The 23,829-nt window shown below is 35.1% G+C and overlaps 2 protein-coding genes and 1 long non-coding RNA gene across 3 annotated transcripts; 1 reads left to right on the plus strand and 2 right to left on the minus strand.

Annotated features, from left to right (window-relative positions):
- Positions 1-13: 13 nt before the first annotated feature.
- On the minus strand, positions 14-9,156 carry LOC110777269 (E3 ubiquitin-protein ligase COP1). Its single transcript, XM_021981872.2, has 13 exons — positions 8,653-9,156; positions 7,098-7,175; positions 5,637-5,792; positions 4,488-4,823; positions 3,893-4,050; positions 3,724-3,789; positions 2,848-2,926; positions 2,152-2,307; positions 1,939-2,037; positions 1,323-1,427; positions 725-904; positions 464-574; positions 14-380 (listed from the first exon to the last, which is right to left on the minus strand). The coding sequence occupies exons 1-13, from the start codon at positions 8,932-8,934 to the stop codon at positions 210-212; spliced, it is 1,977 nt and encodes a 658-aa protein (XP_021837564.1). The 5' UTR covers positions 8,935-9,156; the 3' UTR covers positions 14-209.
- A 3,794-nt stretch (positions 9,157-12,950) lies between these two features.
- Positions 12,951-20,531, minus strand: LOC110777271 (ubiquinol oxidase 4, chloroplastic/chromoplastic). Its single transcript, XM_021981875.2, has 9 exons — positions 20,185-20,531; positions 18,513-18,726; positions 17,818-17,911; positions 16,970-17,085; positions 16,037-16,145; positions 15,707-15,775; positions 15,392-15,463; positions 15,263-15,310; positions 12,951-13,455 (listed from the first exon to the last, which is right to left on the minus strand). The coding sequence occupies exons 1-9, from the start codon at positions 20,349-20,351 to the stop codon at positions 13,244-13,246; spliced, it is 1,101 nt and encodes a 366-aa protein (XP_021837567.1). The 5' UTR covers positions 20,352-20,531; the 3' UTR covers positions 12,951-13,243.
- A 178-nt stretch (positions 20,532-20,709) lies between these two features.
- LOC130462381 (uncharacterized) lies at positions 20,710-22,145 on the plus strand. Its single transcript, XR_008922473.1, has 3 exons — positions 20,710-20,817; positions 21,215-21,307; positions 21,971-22,145. It is a non-coding gene; the product is annotated as an uncharacterized lncRNA (long non-coding RNA).
- Positions 22,146-23,829: the final 1,684 nt, after the last annotated feature.

Here is a 23,829-nt window from a genome sequence, read left to right on the forward strand (position 1 = left end):
TACGAGGAAGTAATTGCAGCAATAAAAAGAGTGTACAACATAGAACTTGCGACCCTCAAAGCGTCATATTGTTCTGTCAAACTGTCTGTGATCAAATTCTGTCTCTACAAATTGAGAACGGAGAAATTACTAACTGATTTATATACACAAAAGGTTAAAGACAGATACTGGATTTTCAATGTCCTATCTACCGTTGTAACTAATCTTAATTAGGCAGCTAGAGAAAATAGTTTGACGTTTCCTTGACTGTTAGCAGCCATTATCACTGGGCTATCACTCTTCCAACAAACTGCACTAATAAAGTGCGACCCCCGATCCTCGTCACCATCATGCATTTCTGATGCATTGAACTTGTACCGAGCAACGGGCTTTGAGATTGCCTGCAAGTGACAGGAAAATTGAATTGGCCCACAAAATGGCTAAAGTTATAACGATTTTTTTGGGGGTCATATGAATTAATTACCTTGTGATAAACAAACACCTCGTTTGTTTCGCTGCCACAAGAAATGTATTCACTGTTAGCTGTGAGGCCTACAAAATTCTTCTCGTTCGTATGACCTCTATACACCTGTAGCTGCAAGCAACACAGTGGAAAGAAGCAAATGAGTGTAATTGATCAGAGTATTTTTTGGCAAAATGAACTTAATAAGCTTTTATTAAGTTCTAATTTCCCCATGAGTAAGTGTAACTCGTTAGCACAAAATAGATATACTTTAGTTATTACCGGCTTATTTTCCTTGACATCCCACAAACGCAAAGTGCTATCAGTTGATGCAGAAGCAAGCTCGTTGGCAGACAAGAAATGAACATATGAAACAGCTTTTCTGTGACCAGAGAAGACGTGAACAGGCTGGCTAATGTTTCTCAAGTCATAGTAGTGAACATTATGATCTGCAGACCCCACCTGTACAATACCCAGCCAGCATCTAAGGTCAAACTGACGAAATAAAAGCATGAAGAAGACAAATACAATAATACTCACTCCCTCTGGAATTAACCAAGGATATGAAATGATTTAACAAAGAAAACCATTTATCATAGTTGAAATATTTCTATCTTCTCCTATCATTCCGTCACTTAATTAAAGTGGTACTGGTAGCTTATTAAACATAAACTAACACTATACTGCGTATTATAAAAAGATGACTACTTTTTCGGATATCTTAAGCATGTGATTACTAATTCCAAATGGAGGGAGCACTTCAGAATAGATTATCCTAGAGATTCATTGAAATAAACTAGAAGAAACACATAATCGCATATGTATATCTCAGAGACATTCAACAATTACAAAATCAGATATGCACAGAAGGGATACATACCGCCACATGCATGCTAGATCCAGGATTACACTTCACGGAACATATATTTGCATTCAAGTCGATATTAAGAGCACTCTTTTCCTGTTTGGTGCACCAAACTTTAACCTGTTGACAAACACCCAAAATGAGCTTAGATTCAGTGGTTTAGAATATTCCATTTACCATGGTAATTGCCTCTGAAAGATATGCAAGCATCTAACTCAGCGTATCTTAGATCTTGTCCCCATGGGATTCCCAATAAGGCAATAAGGTATGCAAGACTTAAAAACTTTAACCATCATCACTCAATAAAGATCTCACTGCAGGTGGGTTCGACTGGTGCCTGGTGGTAAATAATATGCAGCCTCACCCCTTATAACTTTAAGAAAAGGTGGGTGTTCATCGATGACAACCTCACCATGATACAGAATGTCACTGACTGAGGGACTGAAGAGACAGGTCCAAAAGCTCATATAATATAATATAGCAATTTAATTTATTAGATGTAAAGTAGGATGTACAAAATTCACTTCGACCTGAAAGAGAATATATACGAGTCATATGACCTTTAGGTTAGATAAACTCCCACCACTTTTCCTAGAAAACTATAGCTTAAAAGCAGATAAGCTCCAAATACCTTGCAGTCATCCCCGCCAGATACCAACAGCGAAGGTTCAGTGCGCGAAAAATCCACACTCCAAGCCCGTTTTTCATGCTCCTCGTATTCTCCAACACTCTAACAACGGAAATTAACATAATTCACATAAGTCAAAGTACACCAATAACCAGTACCCTAAGAATATAGAAAACTTGATGGAACAGAACATCATATGATTACTATTGGTACCACCTGATTAGTAGCAACATCCCAAACAGTTACAATCCCCTCATAGTCACTGCTAGCAATATAATGTTTTGTATACTTATTCCAACTCAAACAACTTAGTTTGGATCGTGTAGCAATGTCAACAACAGCACAGTGCACTTCTGCTGGCTCCTCAACCACCTGCAGATCAATTAATTCCTAGTTTCAGCACTCAAGTTAAAGCACCTACAGGTGAGCAATAATAGTCCAACTCAAAATGAACTTCCAAATGAATGCAGCAAAGCCGGGTTTGTTACAGAAACAGATCTTATGAAAATGAGCATGTCAAGGCAAAACTACAATAAAAACAAGTGGTAAGATGTGTGCACAGGAACAAAGCCACCCACATTCCCTTTCAACACTTGTTCCTTTTCTTTCTTTTTTTTCTTTATTTTTGCGGGTGGAGATGTTCGGAAGACGGAGTTGAGTGTAAAATGTGTGTATGAGATGGTAAAGTGGGGCCAAGAGGAGAGAGATAGAGAGAGAGAGCAAGTGGGAAAGTTTACCATTAAAGGTATGGGCAAACTTAAGGGCCACTCCAAAGAGGAATAAGGGTAATCTTTTAGGCACAGAGGGAGTATAATGGAAAATAGTGATCTGGGAACACAATGTTGCTAACAAAACAAATAGCACATTACTCGAAGTAGTGCACATCCTTCCCTTGAGCATAAAATGCCTTACAGAGGAAAATTCGAAAACTTTAATCCGCTTGGAGACACCGGCAGTTGCAAACAATTCATGGTCTCTATCAAATTCTATGCTGCAAATGGAAAAGCACAAATCAAAATTTGTAAAGAGGCAATCAAGTAATAAAAAATGTTGTACATAAGAATAGCATGAAATAACAACCAAAACGGAAGAATGGGCAGCTTGATGCTGATGTCAAAGCGAGTTCTACTGACAGAAAAAACATTATGGTCCAGACCTCTCTACCACCACAGTGAAGGAAGTTTCAGTGGAAAACCATACACAACAAACTATTTACTTTCAGGATGGTTAGAATTTATCAAGACAAAAATTATACAGAACGAACATACTGCTTCTTTAGCTAACACATAGACATGCAGATAGATAGAATGAAAGGACAGATAAAGAAGAAAATATTGATAGTTTATTAGCTAAAGGGAGAGAGAAAGCATCCAATCTCATGTCTTACACAGAAGTTTCCATAAGAAGCTACACACTCTGAAGCATAATGGTGCGACTACAGCACGCCTATCAGTAACTCAACTCATAACATCGGAGTATAAGATAAATATTTAGAATACATCTCTAGCAGATTATACTGTAAAGCCAGAAAAAATATGGCATTGTGAAGTGCAAGTCCTGGAACAGAAGCAGCTTCTAGCTTAGTGGCCAGTGACCTTAATCAAAGAAAATATACAATTCATGCTTAACGTACATACAGGTCCAAGTGAGCCTGCCAACAATTATAATTATCAAAATAGCATTTAAAATATATGTGTTTCGGAGACATAGAACGCACAAGAGTATGTCTATATCAGTCCAAAGAATTACGGATTAAAAAAGAAGTTCAAATTGAAGAAATCGACCAACCTGGAAATAATATTGGCTGAGTGAAAAACATTGCCAAGCCTCAACTCTGAAATAGCCTTCAATTGGCTATGTAAAAGAAGAAAAAAAAAACAGATAACAGTGTAATAAACCAACTATGAGAGATTGAGAGCTTAAAGCAATGATTGCAGATAGCAGATAAGGTATATACCTGTATCGAGTACAGGAAGTGAGCACAGACCAGAAATCTTCAAGTCCAGCATGATAGCCTAGGTTATTCATATTATTCAGATTCCGCCCTTCTGCTGCTTGTTTTTGTTTTGCCCGGTGTCTCCTTTTTTGCAGGTAACATTCTTGCAGGTCAGTGAACTGCAGAAAATAATTGATTACACATGAAGACATTTTGGTTCTTAATTGCTCTACATTACAATGAAGCTTTATTTTACTCAGCTGTTCGACCTAATTGATTAATAATCACTAAGCCTAACTTCATAATGCAGCTATAATACTATTTCTGACATTCATCTTTCATATAAGCACAGACTTCAGGTGGATTAAAGGGACTAAAGTTAACTACTGAACATGCGCTAAGAAGTTGCAAGACCTAACATGCATCATGAGTTCATGATATCCATGACAGCTGAATGTGGATTGTGGAAGTAGGCTGATCAGTAAAACCCGACTTCTTCAACAAACCATCACAACTGTCACATGTAAACTGTGTAATAGCAATGCTCCCATACTTGTTTGAATACAATCTAATGCATATAAACAATTGAGTTATTCAGAATGTCTAAGTTGCAAACCTGCGCCTCGACCTGCCGTTTTCTTGCTTTATATTTTTCTGTTGGAGCCTGCTGCTGCAATTTTGAGCCTGCACGAACATCATTTTCCAAACATTCTTGAGAGACTGGAGCACCTACATTGACTTCTCCACATGGTAAACTTCCTGAAATCGTCACTTGTGTACCAGAACCATCAACCATGGGCCTCAGTATCGTATGACCAGAACCTTTTGTGTCAAAGTCATCCCCTCTCATTCTCAATCTAACTGTACGACTCTTGTTTACATTCCACAATTCTGTTTTGTGCTTTTGAACAGCATCTATATCCTCTTTGATGTACTGGAGATCATTTTGTATCTATAATTACAAACACCACAAGATACTGTTAAAATTATTATCCATCCATAGAGTTGAAGCTTAATGAATGCAACTCACAAGTGATGAAGAGAAGGATGGTTAGTCGAGCCTTAGCATTAGATATAGTACATTGAATAAGCTTAGAAAGGAACATTTTTTTCTGGGTGATGCTACAGGTCTAATTACTTGGACATTAAAAGAAATAAAGAATATTTTAGTTAAAAATTCAGCAATTTAGGTAACATTTAACTTTCTTTGGGCTTTGTCGTCGTAATTAAAAGACACCCTATGAAGAAACAATATCAATAGAGGCACTAACTGTAACCCACCCTGTCACGAAAGAGTGTAAAAAACATTTCATTGTATTTTCTTTCCATAATGGCACAATCAGTAAGTTAAGACACTTTATTATCGTATACGCAATTGACCTTTTTTAAAAAATAAAGAAAGATTTTATTCTATCAGTACACATAAATGATTAAGTAGTATGGAGTACATCGGTAGAGAACAAGGAGAGAGATCAATGGGAAAAGAAAAAGAAGAGAATTCCAATAATGATTTACATCATTAACAGAATAACACGGAGTTTACTAAGATGACTTACTAGTTTCTTGTGCAATACATGCTATAGATTAAAGGCCATAACCAGATTTTATTATGGTGGAAATCATTTCCTACACAACTTTAACCCAACTTCAATTGTATATTTGTATTAACACAATATTAGGATGTTTCACCTACAAAGCACTAGCTCTAACAAGAGATTTGGTATATCAAACACCACACTAAAAAATTCAGTTTAGTTAAGCACACCTGACTAAGCTCTTCCAACTTTCCTTTTCTTAAGCAAACCAAAAACTCAAGAAGAACTTGCAAATTTGTCTCAGCTTCTTCTTGCTCCATCTTTCTCTTCTTTTCCCCGAGTAGAGACAAAAGGCAGTCAAGATCCTTCACAGACACGTCACAACCCTGTCTACAGATTATAGATTATTCAAAGAGTGAACTCCAATTTAAAAAGCGATAAATCACTATTAACCCATCCAACTCCACGGAGTTTCTGACAACGGTTGTAACTAATAAGTAATTCCAAATTGCCACAAAAAGAAGGGTCGTGTAGAAAATTTTAATCACAAAAAAGAATATATGCCAAGACAACTGCTACGAATCCACTTCATAACTATGAAATTTATACATTGGTTACATGCCTAATTGCGAAATCACCAGCTTCATGATCTAATTACCAACAGCAATTGAAAATTACAGTTTTGGAACATGTTCATTGCGATGATATGCAAATCTTCCACAACTATCTTTTGTTAAGTCTTTACAAAATTTGAAGAAAATAAAAATAAACAAGACCACAAAAAGGAGAAGCCAACTGAACTAGAGGAAATCTCTGTCAATCTGGGATTGCTTCTACACCTAACACCAAACAACTCTAGTATGTTATCTTCAGCATCTACGGAGGTGCATCTACGGAGGTAGTATAGGTATATTCAAGCACATATTACCAAACAGCTTCTGCGGCAACAACTTAAAGTTCCTTACGGGACCTTAACAACATCTAGTATTTAACATAACAGCAAATAATAGTGAAGCTCTTTACCTAAAAGGAAAATAAAGAAAAATAATGCCTACGAAAGGGTTTCTCCACAAGTTCCCAATTAAAACATTAAGTACAAAAATGAGAGCAACAGAATTTGGCAAATTGCATTAATATTATCCCAACCTTTGAAGATATGAAAAATATATTGCCAGCAAGAGAAATTGCACTTCACTCTCAACATTTTGATTTTTTTAGGAAACCAGACCAATACAAGTCAGAAGACCAATACTATACGGAAATAAGGGTATTCCGTACAAAGTTCTTTTTGCCTATGTTTTGTGTTGTCGATGAAAACATTTTTTTTATAATTGATTACATTAATTTGTGGTGAAATCTTCCATTTTTGTACTCTCCCTACAAAAGCAATATAGGATTATGAGTCTAAAATATTGAAAAGCTAGAAGTGGAGTGCAATTTTCTAGATGGGGTTGCATTCTGCATATCACTTATTTAATTGTAGGATTACGTTAGTGAATTGTCTTTATGTATTCCTTTTAGGAATTTATCATACATATGACCAGAAACATACTCATTTTAGAAGCTCTCTGGGTAAGGACATAAAGATAAATGATAACTTCCTAACACAATATGATAAAGTCAACTATATACCCTGGAGATGGGGTGAGATGACAACAGTTTGCAGCTATTTCTTACGGAAGTCAACTAACCTGCTGCAGAGTTCGGCGAAGTTGTTCACTCAAAGAGGCACTTTTTCCAAATTGATAATTAGACATCTTCTTCAATATCTGCAGGAATGAGACACATTGTTGGTTACAGATAGATTTTCAACATTAAATACTAGCAGTATGTTTGGTTAGTAATCATTGAAGGAAAGAAAATGGACGCGAGGGGAAGGAAGGGGTGTGCTTGCATTTTCCTTTAAAATATTCTCCAGCAGTGAAAAGATATCGTCTCTTAAACGAGAAAGGAAAATGGAACCCTCCGATTCCCTTTCCTTCCCTCTTACCATTCCACATTCAAATAAGTGAAAATTGTTCCCTCACTCTTGCTCCCCTCCAATGCCCTCCAAATTTCCTAATCTAAATACACTACTCAGTATAACATCCAGCCTTGCTCAAGGATCCAGTGTTAACAATACTACCAAATTGAAGAGAGGGGGCAAGAGTAGAAACAAAGTGCACATTGTTTGATCCACAACATATTGATGCAAGAATATACACTAACATTACATTCGTTACCCACTAGTCTCCACACGCCTCGCACCTATAAAGCGCTACGTGAGGAGTGGGGAATTAAATAGTTAATTCTGCAATTGCAAATGCACTGTTCAACATAGAACCTTGAAGGGGGAAAGGCAGAGACTTCGCAGTATTCTTCTACATATCGTAAGTATAGGACAGTTCACCCAGACATTTGAGTTAAGTCCATTGTTACTATAGCAGACTCTCAAAAGAAGCGAAAGAAACGGTCATTTGTACCATAATTCCATAAAATACAAGTCAACATTGACATTTTGATCTGTCCAACATAACATTACATAGAATTGAGGCTTTAACTACTTTAATTCACATAAGACAAGGAGAAAGCTCGGGGCAGTATCCCCCTAAAGACACATACAGAATTATTTAAAACCATGTTTCTGCAAAAGTAAGTCCCACAAAGTCCACAACCACATACATTCCACAAAAATAAGACATGCACCAAAAGTTTTGATTTCCCCTACCCCTCAAAGAAGCGGAAACAAAAAGTGAAAGAAATATTCTGTAATTTTATTCCTTTGACCTGGAACTGTCTCAGTACCCAATTTAATACTCCAATGTCCAACATTATGTCCCAAAGGTCTCAAATCGGATCAGAATAACACAGTCAACAACACAAATCTTACTCAACCATGCAAATTCTACACAAGGAAAACAGATCCGACACCGAAAATTCCAAAAAATCTCTTCAACAGCCAAGAACAAAGCTCAAAATTAATTTAAACAACAATCAAAATCATAACACATTTCTCCCAAATACATCCAAATCTCACAAAATAATCGCAATTCCGTGCCTAAAACCTAGAGAATAGCAGTCCAATGCCAAAAAAGTAAAATTCTAAACAACAAAATTCTAAGAATTATCAGCGCATTTTTCCGTCAAATATTAAACGAACTCAAAACCTTAACAGTCAAGAGACAATGCACCGATAAACAATGGAATTCAGAAGACAAAAAAGAAAAATTAGACACGGAAAGCAGAGAAAATAACGCAAAGACGAACCTTATTGAGGGCAAAATTAGGAAAAATAAGCTTAGGAGTGAGAAAACGAGAACAGCAAGGGCAATCATTCTTGTTGCGAAGATGAGTGAAGATACACATATAGCAGTAGCTATGGCCGCAAGCAGTGAGAAAAGCGTCCTTGATAATCTGCATGCAAATAGGGCATAGAAAATCCTTGTCGCCGGAAACGGATTCTCCACCGCCATCTGGTGTCTCATTCGGCGGAGAATCGGACTTCATGTAAGGAACAAGAGCTCCTTCTCCAATGGAGATTTCCGGCATTGTTGATTTCTTCGAAGGTGGAGTGAGGAGAGAGAGAGAGAGTGTTGCAGAATTTAGGGGGAGAAAGCCTGAGAAGAAGAGTGTGAAAGATGGTTGACGTGTCAGAGAAGAAAGGAGAGAGAGAGTGGGAATATGAGGGTAGAAACGGACCACGTTATTATGGCGGGTGGCTTTGTCCTTGAACTATATTGAATGATCGAAGATTTTTTTGGGGTGGGAGGAAGATGGACTTTTCCAGATAGTTTCTTTTTTCTTTTCAAATTTTTATAGTCTTATTTGGTGTATTTATTACTCCCTCCGTCTCTTTTTATTTTTTACGTTGTCTTTTTTGTTGTTTCAAAATGTTCTTTACATTTCCTTTTATATCATCACATTAATGATTTAATATTTTATTAAAATTTATGTCAAATGATTTTTTAACCAATTAAATTCATTGGTTAGTTAATTTCTCACACCTTTCTATTAGGACATTAAATTTTTCTCATATTCCCAATATCATAATTTTGATAAAAGTAAAAAACATTATAAATAAACATAATTTTTCTTATTTAAATAAAAAACAGAGGAATCTCAATGTATATTAATTAGTCGTTAATAAACGTGCAAAATGGCAAACGTAAAAAATAAAAAGAGACGGAGGGAGTAGTTCGGGTAAGAAATTAGGAAACTTAAGTTAACACCCTATTTTTTTTTACTCTTTTATTTTTTATTTTTAGGTTCTCATTTCTAAATCGCGTAGTATAAAATATGGTTTATGCACTCATGTGCATAATGCTCATTATGCACCTATTTTTAAATGAAGTAATGAACATATAGTTCAAATTCAAAAAACATATTGTCATACACAAAAGACGTGCAGTAAATGAACATATAGTTTAAATCCAGAGAATATATATATTGAAATGATTCACATGTGCGCGTACTTTAAAATCATTCTTCATGTTTATTAGATATTAAATAAATGTTCATCGGAGTGCACAGTGAACATTGTGCACCCGGGTGTATAATCTAAATTGCGCTATTGTTTCTAGGAGTGGTGTTTGGATGTAAAATAAATGTGGAAACGTAAGAAATATTTAATAAATTAATGGGTAAAATAGGTGAGAGATGATGAAAAAGTGTAATTATTGTGAAAGAAAGGGGTAAGATCGTTAAAAATGATTGCCAAAAATAAAATAAAGTAGAAATGAATACATTGAAAAACACGACTTTTGGGAAAATGGTACCTAAAGAAACGGGAGGAGTACAAGATTTGGCTAAGCTGGATAGCTAATTGAATGGAGTTGAAATGAATTGAATTAGACTTATTTAATGTACATTGACTGGACTGGGTTGAATGGAACTGCATTGAACTAAAAAATAGTAAAATTAACTCTAAAGGAACATGACCTATTAAAATTATTAGGTATTTTTATGCCTATTGATGGTCTTCATCACATTTTCTCTTCACATGTAAGAAAAAAATGTAAGAAGGTGCACCGTGCACCTGGGTGCATGTAATATGTTTTACATGACCTAAATATCGAGGATTTTTTTCCCAGTTGTTATTAAAAGCGGAACCATAAATTTAATTTTGGGGGCGGAAAAAAAAAATAAAAGGGCATAATTATGTTGTTATTAACTTATTCATGAATACATTAATGATTGAATGGACAAGACAAGCATGAAATAAGAGTAATTATCTTCCCATCAACGAGATCCAACCACCTATGATACAAGTAATATCATTGGTCGACATTAAAAGGAAAGTGGTGAATTACTAATTTGACATGCAAGATGATAGGCCACAAATCTCGCACAGAAATGTAAGATTATGCATTAGCCAGGAGTGGTTCAACCTCTTCGTTATCAGCTTATGCATATACTGCTAAATCATACTAGTATTACAGATTTAGGTGACAATATTTCAAAAATGCCTTAACCACATTAAAGTGGTACATGCTATGAGTACTTCCATACACCGTATGTAGCTAAATAGCACAACACACGTCAATGTCTATTATATAAGGGAACTCATTAGATCATTATGGTAAATGACCTTTTAGTTTCCCTTATACAAAAATCTATATTACTCTCGCTCACAAATAATTGAATCTACTAACCAAATTATGTTACATAATAAAATAACGTGTAGAACAGTAGAACATATTAAGGGGAGAAAAACTTAATCAATTACGATTACCAAAATATACAAGGCCAAATTACAGAATAGCTTAAATTGGCTAAAAGAAAAAAAAATGGAGTACTCCGTAAGTAATTAACCAATTAAGTACTATTGCATGCCAGTATGTGCATTTTAAAACGACAAGCACACATCGCATGCATAAAAAACTAGTCATTTCATAATAGAGCATGGATCTCATGGTCCTCTACATTGCTTTAATATGTCATTTGAAAATTGTCAATTCTCGCAATTAAAAATGTATTACGTATATATACAACTGATTTTGGGTCGATTCATTTTAAAGGAAAAAGTCAACTTCGACATGAAGCTTCAAGCCAAGGTCACATTTCATGGCAGAAATGTACGACCAAACCTCATAATCGATCAAGTCTAGTACAAAAGTATGATGTTTGTCAACTTCAAATTATGCATTCTATAAAGTTGTAAACGTACATTAGCAGATCCTTTCTCAATACAGGAAAATTTTAATTCCTTTCCATGTACAATATTGGACGAAATCGAGGAAACATTACTAGTCAGCTTGACACTTAGAAAAATGAAATTAGGTTAAAGTGCAATACAAAATACCTTCTTTTAGCTCCAAAAACACAGTCGCATTATCATTACATCTGCATCATCAATCAAGCATCATCTAATGGCCCACTATACCGCGGTTTACAGTTGGGGACTTATGATAACTTATTAGTCGGCAACTATCTTGTGGTATCAGAAAGTCGGTCTCGAGTTCAAGTCTCGACAAGGGTAAATCAACCCAAAGTTGGTGTTTACCTTTAATTCTTAAGTAGGTAAATCCACACAATATCCTTAAAAGGTTTAGTTACTCTCGCTCCCTCCACTAGTTTTGTGCACCCACTTATACAGAAACTTCTCACAAACTAATCTTGTTTCCCTCTGCTATTTTAACAGGATTTGGTTTAAAATAAATCTTTGGTTATGGATGAAATGACTTCTCAACTAGTATAATTGAACTTACCAAGAAGAAATTCATAAAAGAAATTCAAAGAAAAATCGAAAAAAGAAGAGCTCAGACAGTTCAGCTAAAAGTACACCGTGAACCATCTGCATCAGTGCGACTGGCCAACAAACGCCATTCATAATGGACCATAATCTCACAACTACCATTATCGTCGAATCAATGAAAATCTGTTGGCATTCTCTCTAAACTTTGTACTACCTCTCTATTTATTTGAGCCCACAAGAAACATTTACAGAAGCAGCTGAAAATATCTGCTCATGTGGTCCAGGGAAAGCCCTTCAACATAACAGATGATCCCTTATCTGATAAATACTTTGTCCTGCATCACATTAACACAGCAGCCACACACAAAAGTTCCTCTAGAAAACTACAACCTCCAGGAGGTTTAAAAGAACTCCAGAAAAAAAGGGGAAAAGGAAAATATATCTAACATTGATTGGCAATATGCCAATATGTATGTGTTGAGTCTAAATCTCATAGCAGGACCTGTATCAATACTGCTTGACAAATAAATTTACCAAAATACCTAGATAATACTGCGTAATCGATTCAATCCTTACGCTATATGACAAACCCAATTAAAACTGGGACACCGATTATAACACGACAACATGCACAAGTTATCATAACTAGTAAGTTTAATGGAAAATCAACCAACACCTAGGTGAGATATAATAGGCCGGTATTAAAATGCAAACCAAGGCAGTGAACACACGATAAGGTTCTGATGCAAACCCAAGCGGAGGAGAGGAAACTTACAAGGATTCCCCTAGTAACGGCAAGGAGGACTTTATCTAATTATACTTTAAATCATTCTTCAAGTGCTGCATATATATGCTCAACAGTCAATACTCATAAGCTCATAACTGACAATATGGTCAACTTCTCATTAAAAACTGCAGCATATTAACATTCTTAGTGTGTTTGAACATTTATAGATTCGACCCTAATTACAAAAACTGCAACAGCTATTTAGTATTTACAAAAGGTAAGCATCCAGGGTAAGAAGTAGGAACAGCAAAGTCTATAGCACTTCGCTACATCTACAAGTAACCTTTCCAACAAAATATACTTTTTTATTGCATTAAGTTACCACTGTATTGATTTCTGGTATATATGATTATATGTATATTATCTTGTGTCATGTATTACTTACTTTTTGCAGGAGAAGTAGCAACTGATTTCTTTATACAATCAACTACACCTTCACAATCTTGAGACACAACGCATTCCGAATCATCAATATCTTCTATAGACGAGTGAGGAGAGCGGAGGTTCCCATGAGTCTGACAAGCTTTCATTGTCTTGCAATGTTCAGCTTCATCATCTCTGATATTTAGGAACACATCATACAAGTTTTCTGCAACGACAGCCACTAATTAGACTACACATAATCATCGATGTCGTTTTTTTTTTTTGGCAAATCATAATCATGGATGTTTAGTATACCGTATTATAAGCAGGCTGGAATGCAGAAAATTCGCTCTAGTCAAAATTTCAGGTGACATAGACTATGGAAACACAACCACCAATTTTTTTCCCCGTTAAGGTAAGGAAGACACACCAATAGGCATATATTGCAGCAACATATTCAAGTTTGAAAATCTTCAAGGTTATAGATTCCTAAGAATTTTCGTAAACATAACCCCCAGGCTACAAAGAATCCACAAGCATTATACATAATTCCCAAAATGGAATGAGGTTGGAATTTTATGACAAATATGCTTCGTTTGGTACAATTTAATCACTTGGTATTTCTAATTTGAGTTTCCTACTTTCCTATCCATAAGGGTGAGTTTATCCCTAGTCTTGAAGGGAGTATTGAGGTGAGTCTCGAGTCTAAGTCTTGGGATAATGTGGTAAAAGACTACACCAAGTCTTGAAGTGAGTTTGAAAATCCAAGACTCACTAAAGACTCATTTAACACCCAACTTTTTTCTCCCCCCAATCAAATCATGCCACATCATCAAACTTAATTTATCTTATTTCACCCAAGAAAAACTAATTATATTTTTATTCACTTTTGCTTCAAACTTAATTTATCTTATTTCACCCAAAAAGAACTAATTATATTTTTATTCAAAAAATAAAAAATCAATCCCAGAATATGAGAAACGAGCAAGTGAAAAATTTACCCCAATTTCTCCAAATATCAAATTCTCAATCTACTCATACTAGTCAAAATATCGATCATCCTTTCATTATACCCGTTAGTGTCGAATCCACTTCCGACATCCCATGTATATACTTTGTTGTATATAAGAAAACATAATTTCAATATAATTTAGAAAACGTACCCAAAAAAATATACATAAAATATTATTTTAGGAGTTAGGTGAGTCTGAGGATAATGTGTAAAAACAAGGAGAGTTTTATGTGAGTCTGAATAATAAAAAAGTTAGTGGAAAGCTGATGTGGCAGAGTCTGAAGATTGGTGGTGACTGGTGAGTCTGGGGATAAACTCACTCTAACCCTTAAGACAACATTTATCATTTTCAAAAGAAAACCCCGTACAGTGTTACTCCTAGTAAATATTTTAAAAAGGAATGGCTTACGATGAATTCCCTTTCAATAGAGTTTCTCTAGCTAAATTTTGCCCCGTACAGTGTTACTCCTAGTAAATATGTTAAAAAGGAATGGCTTGCAATGAATTCCCTTTCAATAGAGTTTGTCTAGCTAAATTTTGCACTTTGTACCAGGCTCAACACCCATATTTTACCTCTAATTATACAAGTACAAGATATGAAGGAGATTCCAATCCAACAAGTGCAGTTGCCAAGAGATTGACAATGGATGCAGAAAAATGTTGAAATTTATTAATTTTTAGAAAATCTAAAACAAGTTTTTCCCATTTCATTGATGAACATGCAGTAGTATTTGTACTTTCCACTCATATACATAAAAGTTATGACCTTGATACCGGCTTCAAACTTGAAATAGATCTAAGAGTCTAACACAAAAAATGCTAATCTGAACGATACACATACACAAATGATAAATGTTCAAAATTTAATAAATGGACAAGGGTACACGGTGGTCATGGTCACATGTTTAATGCCTTTACGATAACTTGACCAACCAGTTTTTATACGTTTTGAAAAAATGCAATAGAAATAGTTGTTGAAAGACAAGTGTAATGCAAGAAAAGAGGCAAATCCAAAAGTTACCTATTATTGGCCTACGGGTACAGGGAACTCTGGAGGTTTGAAATTCATCTGAGTATAAAAACAGCTTCAATTATCAATAAACTATTAATTTTTTGGCCAACTCAAGCGATATGGAATCAACTAACTTACCGAACAAGTACAAGTCACCTCCAGTGTAGTATTTCACAGCCACATCCGGTGCAGGCAGCTTTTTTAGTTCATCTATATAGAACATGAGGAGAATGAGGATAACATCAGCTTCAAAAATATAAAAACTCATGGTTTTGTGTATAAATGAAGGGAGTAAATGAGTAAACAAGGTTGTTCATGGTGTCATCATTACAAATTTTGAAATCATCAAATAACACAGATGGATAATAAGGTATAGGCACAAGGGAAAAAGCAGAAAACAATCATCACAAGTTCGCAACAACCAAAACTTGAAACGCAAAGTAACAAACTCACCTCCTTGGGCCTTGATAAACTTGTCATAAGTTTCAAATGCATGATTTTCGACACATTCAGAGAAATGATCTGCATAGTATATCAAAATTGGATGCATAAGTTGTTACAAAAATCAACTTTCAAATATATGTCCAAACTTATACTCATATTTTAGTTGAAATTCTTTCACATTCAGAAAGAAGTACTTTTTAGGAGATATAGTAAAATCTCTGAGCCCTTAGCCCCTAAGCTTATCACCACAGCCACCAATTATGAAGAACCAACAAGAAGTCACAGTGAGATTGATACATGAACAAAAAAGCAGCAGCGTGCAAGGACATCAATACTTACAAGCCATTCTCGGACTGATTGCATACATGAAAACCGTCATAAAATAATAAAAGACCGCAATATGCTGAGCAAGAAAACGGTCAAACCATAAAGCATTTCCCCCTAATTCCTGCAATAACATAAGACAACCCATTAACAAGGACGATTTCCAGATAAGAATAAATTCCAATTAAAAGATATCGACTAAGCTGATAAAGCTATTAAGACAATAACCAATCTCTCAGTTCCCATAGGAAATAGAGATGACACTAGCATGTCCTCTGCATCATCTTCAAAATTTTAGCTTTTTCCACCTAAACCTCCTCCCCTATTTTCATCCAAGTTTGTAGTTCAGTCACCTAGCAAATCATTGTAGTACAACTATCCTTGCAAAAATGAGGTTAAGTATAAGGATAAGAACTCATCTAAAGACAGAACTGAGCTTCATGGATCAGTTATTATGCACAAAATTGATATGACTGACTGACTGAGAAGCTTTATCGTGCTCCCACATAATCTCACCAACTACCTTAATGATTGGAACTGGACAGACAGCTTCAGGAGTCCAGGCCGTTTATGTAACACCTTTATTTAGTAACACCAACCACTTGGGGTGATAAATAGCATAAAGACATTCAAGATAACTTTTCGATATCCAAAAACAAAGTCCACACTACACTATATAAAGATGATACAGATTACTAGATCAGATTATTTCCGGGAAGGAAGTGAAACAAAAGCCTGACTGTGAGACTGCCACAAAGGCCCACAATACCTCCTACCTGTCTCTTTCAAATTTTTAGTAGTTAACCCCAAAGTTTAACATAAAAGCTAGATCATGTACCCACAGACCAGTGCACTAATTTAGAAGTGAAGATAAGAAGGATAGCAGATGTACGAACTAACAGCCAATAACTGTGAGTCTAAGCAAGAAAAATCCCAGAAAGCGCCTACCTCCATGATCAGAAGATGGTGCATCTCGTTCCAGCTCTCAGCAAAATGGACTTTCAAGTAATCAGCTCTTCTCCACCAGCCAAAGCTCTCATACAAATGCAGCACAGATATAAATGCTGACAAGAACAGTCATTTTTTACATCAAATAGAGAATTGTAATTGTAGTTTTTACAGTTAGAAAGATGACTTATGAGTTGTAACAGTTAAAAAGTGTTTCTACACCCATGTCAGTAATCAGGAGAAGGACAAAGAATCATATCTTCCATTAATGTAAAACAACAGCTTCAAGGCAATGTAGAAATTCTGGAAAATATTATATAATTGACCTCATCATCAACTTCTAAAAATAAGTGAAAAAGAATATTTAAAAAGAGGCCTGAAGGCTGGGATCCTATTAATAGGATAATGAAATCTCAAAAACAGATTTAGTTCTTCACTTCTTTGCTCCCTCCTTGTAGTGCTATGTCACAACTCTGCCTCTCCACCTATTTTTATTAGTCTGTGCATACATGGCTAGGTATTTTAGGCATGTTCTCCTCTTGGCAGAAGAACTTCATATGAGAAGACATTCTCAATATTTCTATCATTGCTTTGCAAAAATATGTCAGGGGTATTAATTATTATCTTCAACATATGCTAGCAATGGTCAAGCGAGTTCTCAAAAAAAAAAAAGTCAATGGCAAAGTGACTTCCATATTTATTCATCATTCAACACTAAAAAAACAATGAGCTAGCAAGTTACACACTCCTAATAATTGACTTCTCAGTTTCAAAAGATGTAGAAATCCTAAATCTCTTGGCACAAAAACAATACAGTAACAATTACGCAAAGTAACAAAAAGCCTCACCAAAATATGGAACTCTGGCAACGGTTTCCAGGACAAAGAACCTTGCATAGTTTCTGTCACGATACAAACTATCTAGTATAGTTATCACTGAGTCCTGCAACAATTAACGAATTTGAGTTACAACATTAAAATGTTTGAACTGTCTCCTCCAACTATTTAAAGATCCAAAATACTATAACAAGAAAAGATGTTCAAAGGTGTCACACTAATTGTGAAACACAGACTAAGGAAACAGGGAGGTTGATTCTAAGTAATAATGTTAACGCTGTGCATTATTAGCATGAATGTATATCAGTTGACATTTGACAACCATTATATTTATAATGAGAACAACTGAAGTGGATACATATTTGGACATTTAGTATGCAACATAATGTCTATTCATTGCTGTTATATGCACCCATAGGGCCTACAACATAGAATAAATCCAGCAAGGTTTCGTATCAGTGAGTTATCACTTACTATCCTTTTCCTCTCAGCAAAAGTTGTACACTAGTACTTAAAAACATTTGGGCAAGGCTGTCAAATGTCAACATATCCAAGAAAATTAAAGACCATAGGCGCTAGAGAACTTTGTACTCAAACGGCAGTAACATAAATATAAACAAGCAGAAAAGAACAGTTGCAAAACAACTACAAAATCTCTTGAATAAAATGGTAGTTAGATAAAGAAATTAACAGGGTAAGAAGAATACCGTGAGGGTGATATTGATAGACTGCTCTACCTTGATGACCCATCTCTCAAAACCATTGGGTGTTGACTCTGTTGAGTCCCCCAACGGCATTGCTTCTCCGTTTCCTTTCCCTTTGTCATCTGCTAAGGTCTTTGGTTGAAATGACTCCTCCACTTCTACTTTCTCCTTATCATCTTGCAAAATTGTTGCTTGGACTCGGAATTGAATAAACTTGCTAGTGATATCAAAACTACCATGTTATAGGAGAAAAAAAAAGGTGGGAGGAAGCTACACGACAGGTGAAATAAGTTATCGAAAATACACCCCTCCAGAAACTTTAAGGAAAAAAAACAAGACGAGGAGCCAGGTGAAATAAGTTATCGAAAATACACCCCTCCAGTATTGAGTACATTGATCAAAACAACATTTCACATATTGTTAACACTGCACACAGATAAGAAAGACGAGGAGCCAGAGTGGCGGGGACTGTAAAGACAAAACAAGACGCCAGCACATCGAAGATGGGTTAATAAACCATTAATCTCACAAATCAGATAATTAAGTGGCTTACAGCGTGAATCCTTTAGTTAAAAAAAAAACGAACAAGGATTTTTTTGGCAATGGACCAGTCCATGAGAGCTTGTGTTTCTAATTGAAAGATTGGGCAGCTCAATGAATGGGAAGATGTTTCGATGAGGATCGTGTCAGGGAGTTGGGAATTCCTAACCTGACTTGCCACAAACCTAATATAAGTTCTAAGATCAGGAACTCCAGACAGTGGGGAACAAAACTAAAGACAAATTGTGCCAAATATCTCAAACTAATTAAAACACAACCAAGCATAACGAATTTCATATCAGAAAGTGTAATATGTCAAATATAATCCTTGTTTGAACCTTCACTTAGAAACCAATGAACCTGATTCACGGTTAAGCTATAACTATAGCACCAAGAGCTACTGCTTTCAACCTGGTACCAGGTCCTTCCTAAATGAAGCAATTCGGCGAAGTCCTCTCAGACTAGTTATCAAACTGAAAGAGCTATAACTGACTAGGGAACCTAAGTCATTCCTTCTTCAATAAATCAGTACCAACAGACATCCCAAGAAAAACACTTACTCCAACAAAAGTAGCAAACAAGCGACCAACCATGCCACAAGACCAAAAAAAATATACACATGAGGAAAAGCAAACCAACAAAACCAGTAAAGATAACTTCCTGATCTGCATCACTCACTAGTAGCATTCATGATATATTTCCTTTTAAAAAAATTCCTCTTATTGTCGCAATTACCATCATCAAAATGAAGAAATCAAAACCTTATAATGGAAACTACGAAAGTTAATCACAATTCCGCCTAACAGTTTTAGCCTATTGTGAACATTTTTAAGCTGATCCTTTAAAATAAATGAAAAAAATTGCAACACAATAAAAAAAAATAGGTCACAACAAACAATCCGGAAGCAATTCCATACGAAACATCTGCTTTACATTAACATTTCAACTGAAGTTTCGGACAAATATTCACAATAGAATATTCAAATTTATCTTTTATAATCAATAACAAAATTAAAACACCAGAACAAACAATACGACAAGAAACAATCACAAATTCAATTTAACACCAAAAATATCCACTTAAATTTACAGAAATGAAATGCAAAATTGATAGTTCTGAAGAAATTTGTTTTACCTAGAAATCAACCGAGGAGAAGAAGGATGAGTGGAATTGAAGGAGGAGAATGAATTGAAGCGGCGTAAAGGAATCAAGGAGCTGAAAATGGCGGAATTTCCAGAAATTCTAGATGACTTAACCACCGTTGCTGCTGCAGTTGAAGGAAGAGGGAGAAGTGCCGCCATTTACTCTCTCCTCGGAAAGATCTTTTGAGGGATAGATGGAAAAAAAATGGAAAGTTTTTTCTTCGTTTTAATAAAAACAGAAGGCGCTAAACGATGCCACGACGGTGGTTTCTGATTGATGGTTATTCAATTGTCGTCGTTTTTACGGTGGTTTTGGCGGCGTTGTCGGATTTCCGGTTTTCTTGGAAAGGTACGGATTTGGTTTTGAGAATATAAAAAATACAGTACTCTTTTGGCCCTAAATTTTTGGCTGGATAGGTATGCACGCAGCTCAGCGTGCATACTACCTTCAACGACGCCGTTTATGCAGTTTTAGAGGCAATTTCCCCTTCCTTTTTTAGCGCCTGACTCCGTGTTCTTTTTTTTTCCCTTTTCTCTTTTATCAAGCTTGTTTTCAAATCATCCCCTCTCCTCTTCCCTTTTCAGATTTGTTTATGATAATTTTGCAGCAATTAATCACCCCAAGGTATTTTTGTTCAGTTCCGTTTATCTTTTCGCTAATTTTCCTTTTAATCTTCTCTTCTTATTCAATTTGCTAGTCTGAAAACTTTAATTTCTAGCTAATTAAGTGGAGTAAATCCGCATTTTGTTTTCTTAGTATTGCTATTACCCTTTTTTTTAATATGATTTTAGTTTATAATGATGGGTGTTTAACTGTGCTTCGTTAAATTGCCCCTGGTTTGTAATCATTTCCTAGATTATCTTGTTTTGGGGATAATTTTTTGATTTTCCTTTTTATTTTTGTTGTTAATATGAGATTCCTATCATAATTATGCATTGTTGAGGTTGGGTTTTGTGGCGGAGGACGAAATTGGGGATTGAAATGTGTCTGATGTTTGATGTGTTCTCTTGTTCTTGTTTAGGAGTAATGAAGAGGTGAGTTTTGGAAATAGTGATGATGCGAAGATGATGGATATTGAGGAAGTAGAAGTTGTGGATGGCCAGGCATGTTTTAGGTAAAATCTGTTTACAATAATTCTGAACATATCTCACTTATATTCTGAACATGAATCACTTATATTCTGAACATGAATGCCTTTGTTTTAAATTTATACGAAACTAATTTTATTCGTCTTTGAACATAAAGTGTTAAGGTATGAACATTATTATATTATATGTGAACATTTTTGTTGTTGCTATTAAGTTATTAGTATAAACCTATTTTATTTTCAGATAATAAACATGTGATGTTAATATATGTACAATGTACAATTATAACTGAACATCCTTTTTACCTTTGTTTTTAACAGTATGCAAAGAAGTAATAGTGGTCAAGAAAATTACACTTGAGAAACTGAACATTTCTATTTTTGTAATATCTAGAAAGAAATATGTGGTAAGAGAGCATTACCGGGTGTTGTTAATCCTTTGTAATATTTTGTGTAAGTATTTGAACATGTATTGTCTTAATTATGAACATTGTGTGTCATGTTTTGAACATTTCACTTCAATTTGTGTTTTAGTACATTTTAGGGTGGATTTGGATCTCAATCTAAGAAAAAGAAAGTAATATATTCGATGTATGCTCTAAATTATGCTAATAAGGTATATTTGAAGATTTTTTTTGTCTTAATATATTATCCATTATCTTTATTAATTTCATGTGGTTCCTTTTGAAGGTACTCTCAATAGCGGGATTGTCTACTTCTCTTGATGTTCGTGTATCGCTCTATGATGAGATTATGGCCATTTTTGATAAATAGTTTGATATAACGATTATAGATATTTTATTCGTCGAATATCAATATGTAATACATTTGAACATCTTATTTACGAGTAATATCTTACGTCACTTTCTTAAGTACTTGGCGTTTAAGTTTCATTGTATTTCTGTTTAGATTGGAGAATGGTTAGTTCAAAGTTCATTATTGAACATATGTAATGATTAAATGAACATATGATCTAATACATTGAACATAAGGTGAATCGTATGTGCTATAATGATAAAAATATAACACATAAATTGCCTCAAACTAACCTTTTCCTTCCTACCGGAAAATCATAATATTTTTAACTAGTTGAACATAATTCGGTATAATTTGAACATAAGACTTGAGAAACTGAACATCACACAAAAGTGTTCTTATTTATGAACATATCATAGTTTTATAAAGTTGAATTTTTTGTGTTATAAATTGAACATTGAACATTGAACATTGAACATTGAACATCATCTTTTATAAGTTGAACATGATGAATTATAAACTGAACATAACAAATTCTGAATCAATATTCAGAAATTACTAAGGGAGGGCCTTATAAATTATGAATAGAAAAAACTTTTAACCCCAAAAAAAATTATAGAAAAAGAAAACTCCTTTATCAAAAGAATGAATAAACATTCAACTGAAATCTTGATCATCTTAAACTCCTTTCGATGTTTATCTGTCAATCCATCAACAAACCCAGCCTTATAGTATACCTCGCTCCCACCAGATCTCCCCACCTTATCTCCTCCAAGAACTCCATGATTTCTCCTCTTTTTCATCATCATCTTTCGCCGCCGACTTCTCCAACATTTTGATGAAGACTTTGACGGAGGTTATTGCGACGGAGTTAGGGTTTGATTGAGGACTGGTTGATGGCGATTTATCGCCGTAGATGATGATTTAATCACAATTTGGTCGGTCATGAGAGAGAAATCTCATAAATTTGACGGTGTTTCAATGAAAAATCAACTTGAAAGATGAGAGAGAGAGCTTGTGGATTTGCTGCGGGTTTTGCGTTTAGAGCAAAAAAGCCAATGATACGCGTCGTTTGTGTGCGTATGCAGTTATTACTGGCTGGATAGGTATGAAGCCATTAATTATTACTCTTTTGGCAGGAAGTTGGGCCAATGGGTTTCGTTGTAAAAAGTCCAACTTTAAGGTTTGGGCTCATTTGATTATTCAGAGTGTAATTATTAATATATAGATAGGTATCCACCTATCTATATATGCATATGCAACAATACAGCGTCGTTTCATCATTTAATTGGCACGCGCGAAGCACATGCTTCTTACCAGCAACACGTATAAAACTGCTCCTGACGTCATTTGGAAGAGAATTCGACATTTTCTCTCTCCTCAACATCACGCCATTTTCTCTCTCATCAAACCTCCCACTCTCTCTCATCAAACCGCCCACTCTCTCACTTCAAACAGTCGATTTCGCTCTATAAAACCTCGAGTTGCAGTTCAAAAGCGCAATTCAGTGACAAAACTGAACATTGAGGCAGTTTCGGAAAATTCGAAACCCTAAAATGGATATCCGTGATGAAGTGAAGCTCAGTAGAACAAAAATTACATTTAATAGAGGAAAAACGCAAAAGTAAGTAATGTACATAATTTATCGCGTTTTCCAGATTTTAATTTGATTTTTTTTCATAATTTTTCGCGTTTGAACATTTTTAATTTGATTTTTGTTCATAATTTTTTGCATTTTCCAGAAAAAAGAACAATCGAGTGGAATCGAGTACTGCAGATGCTGTGTTGTAAGT

Source organism: Spinacia oleracea, chromosome 6 (assembly GCF_020520425.1).
Source record: "Spinacia oleracea cultivar Varoflay chromosome 6, BTI_SOV_V1, whole genome shotgun sequence".
In the NCBI taxonomy this organism is placed as follows: Eukaryota; Viridiplantae; Streptophyta; class Magnoliopsida; order Caryophyllales; family Amaranthaceae; genus Spinacia; species Spinacia oleracea.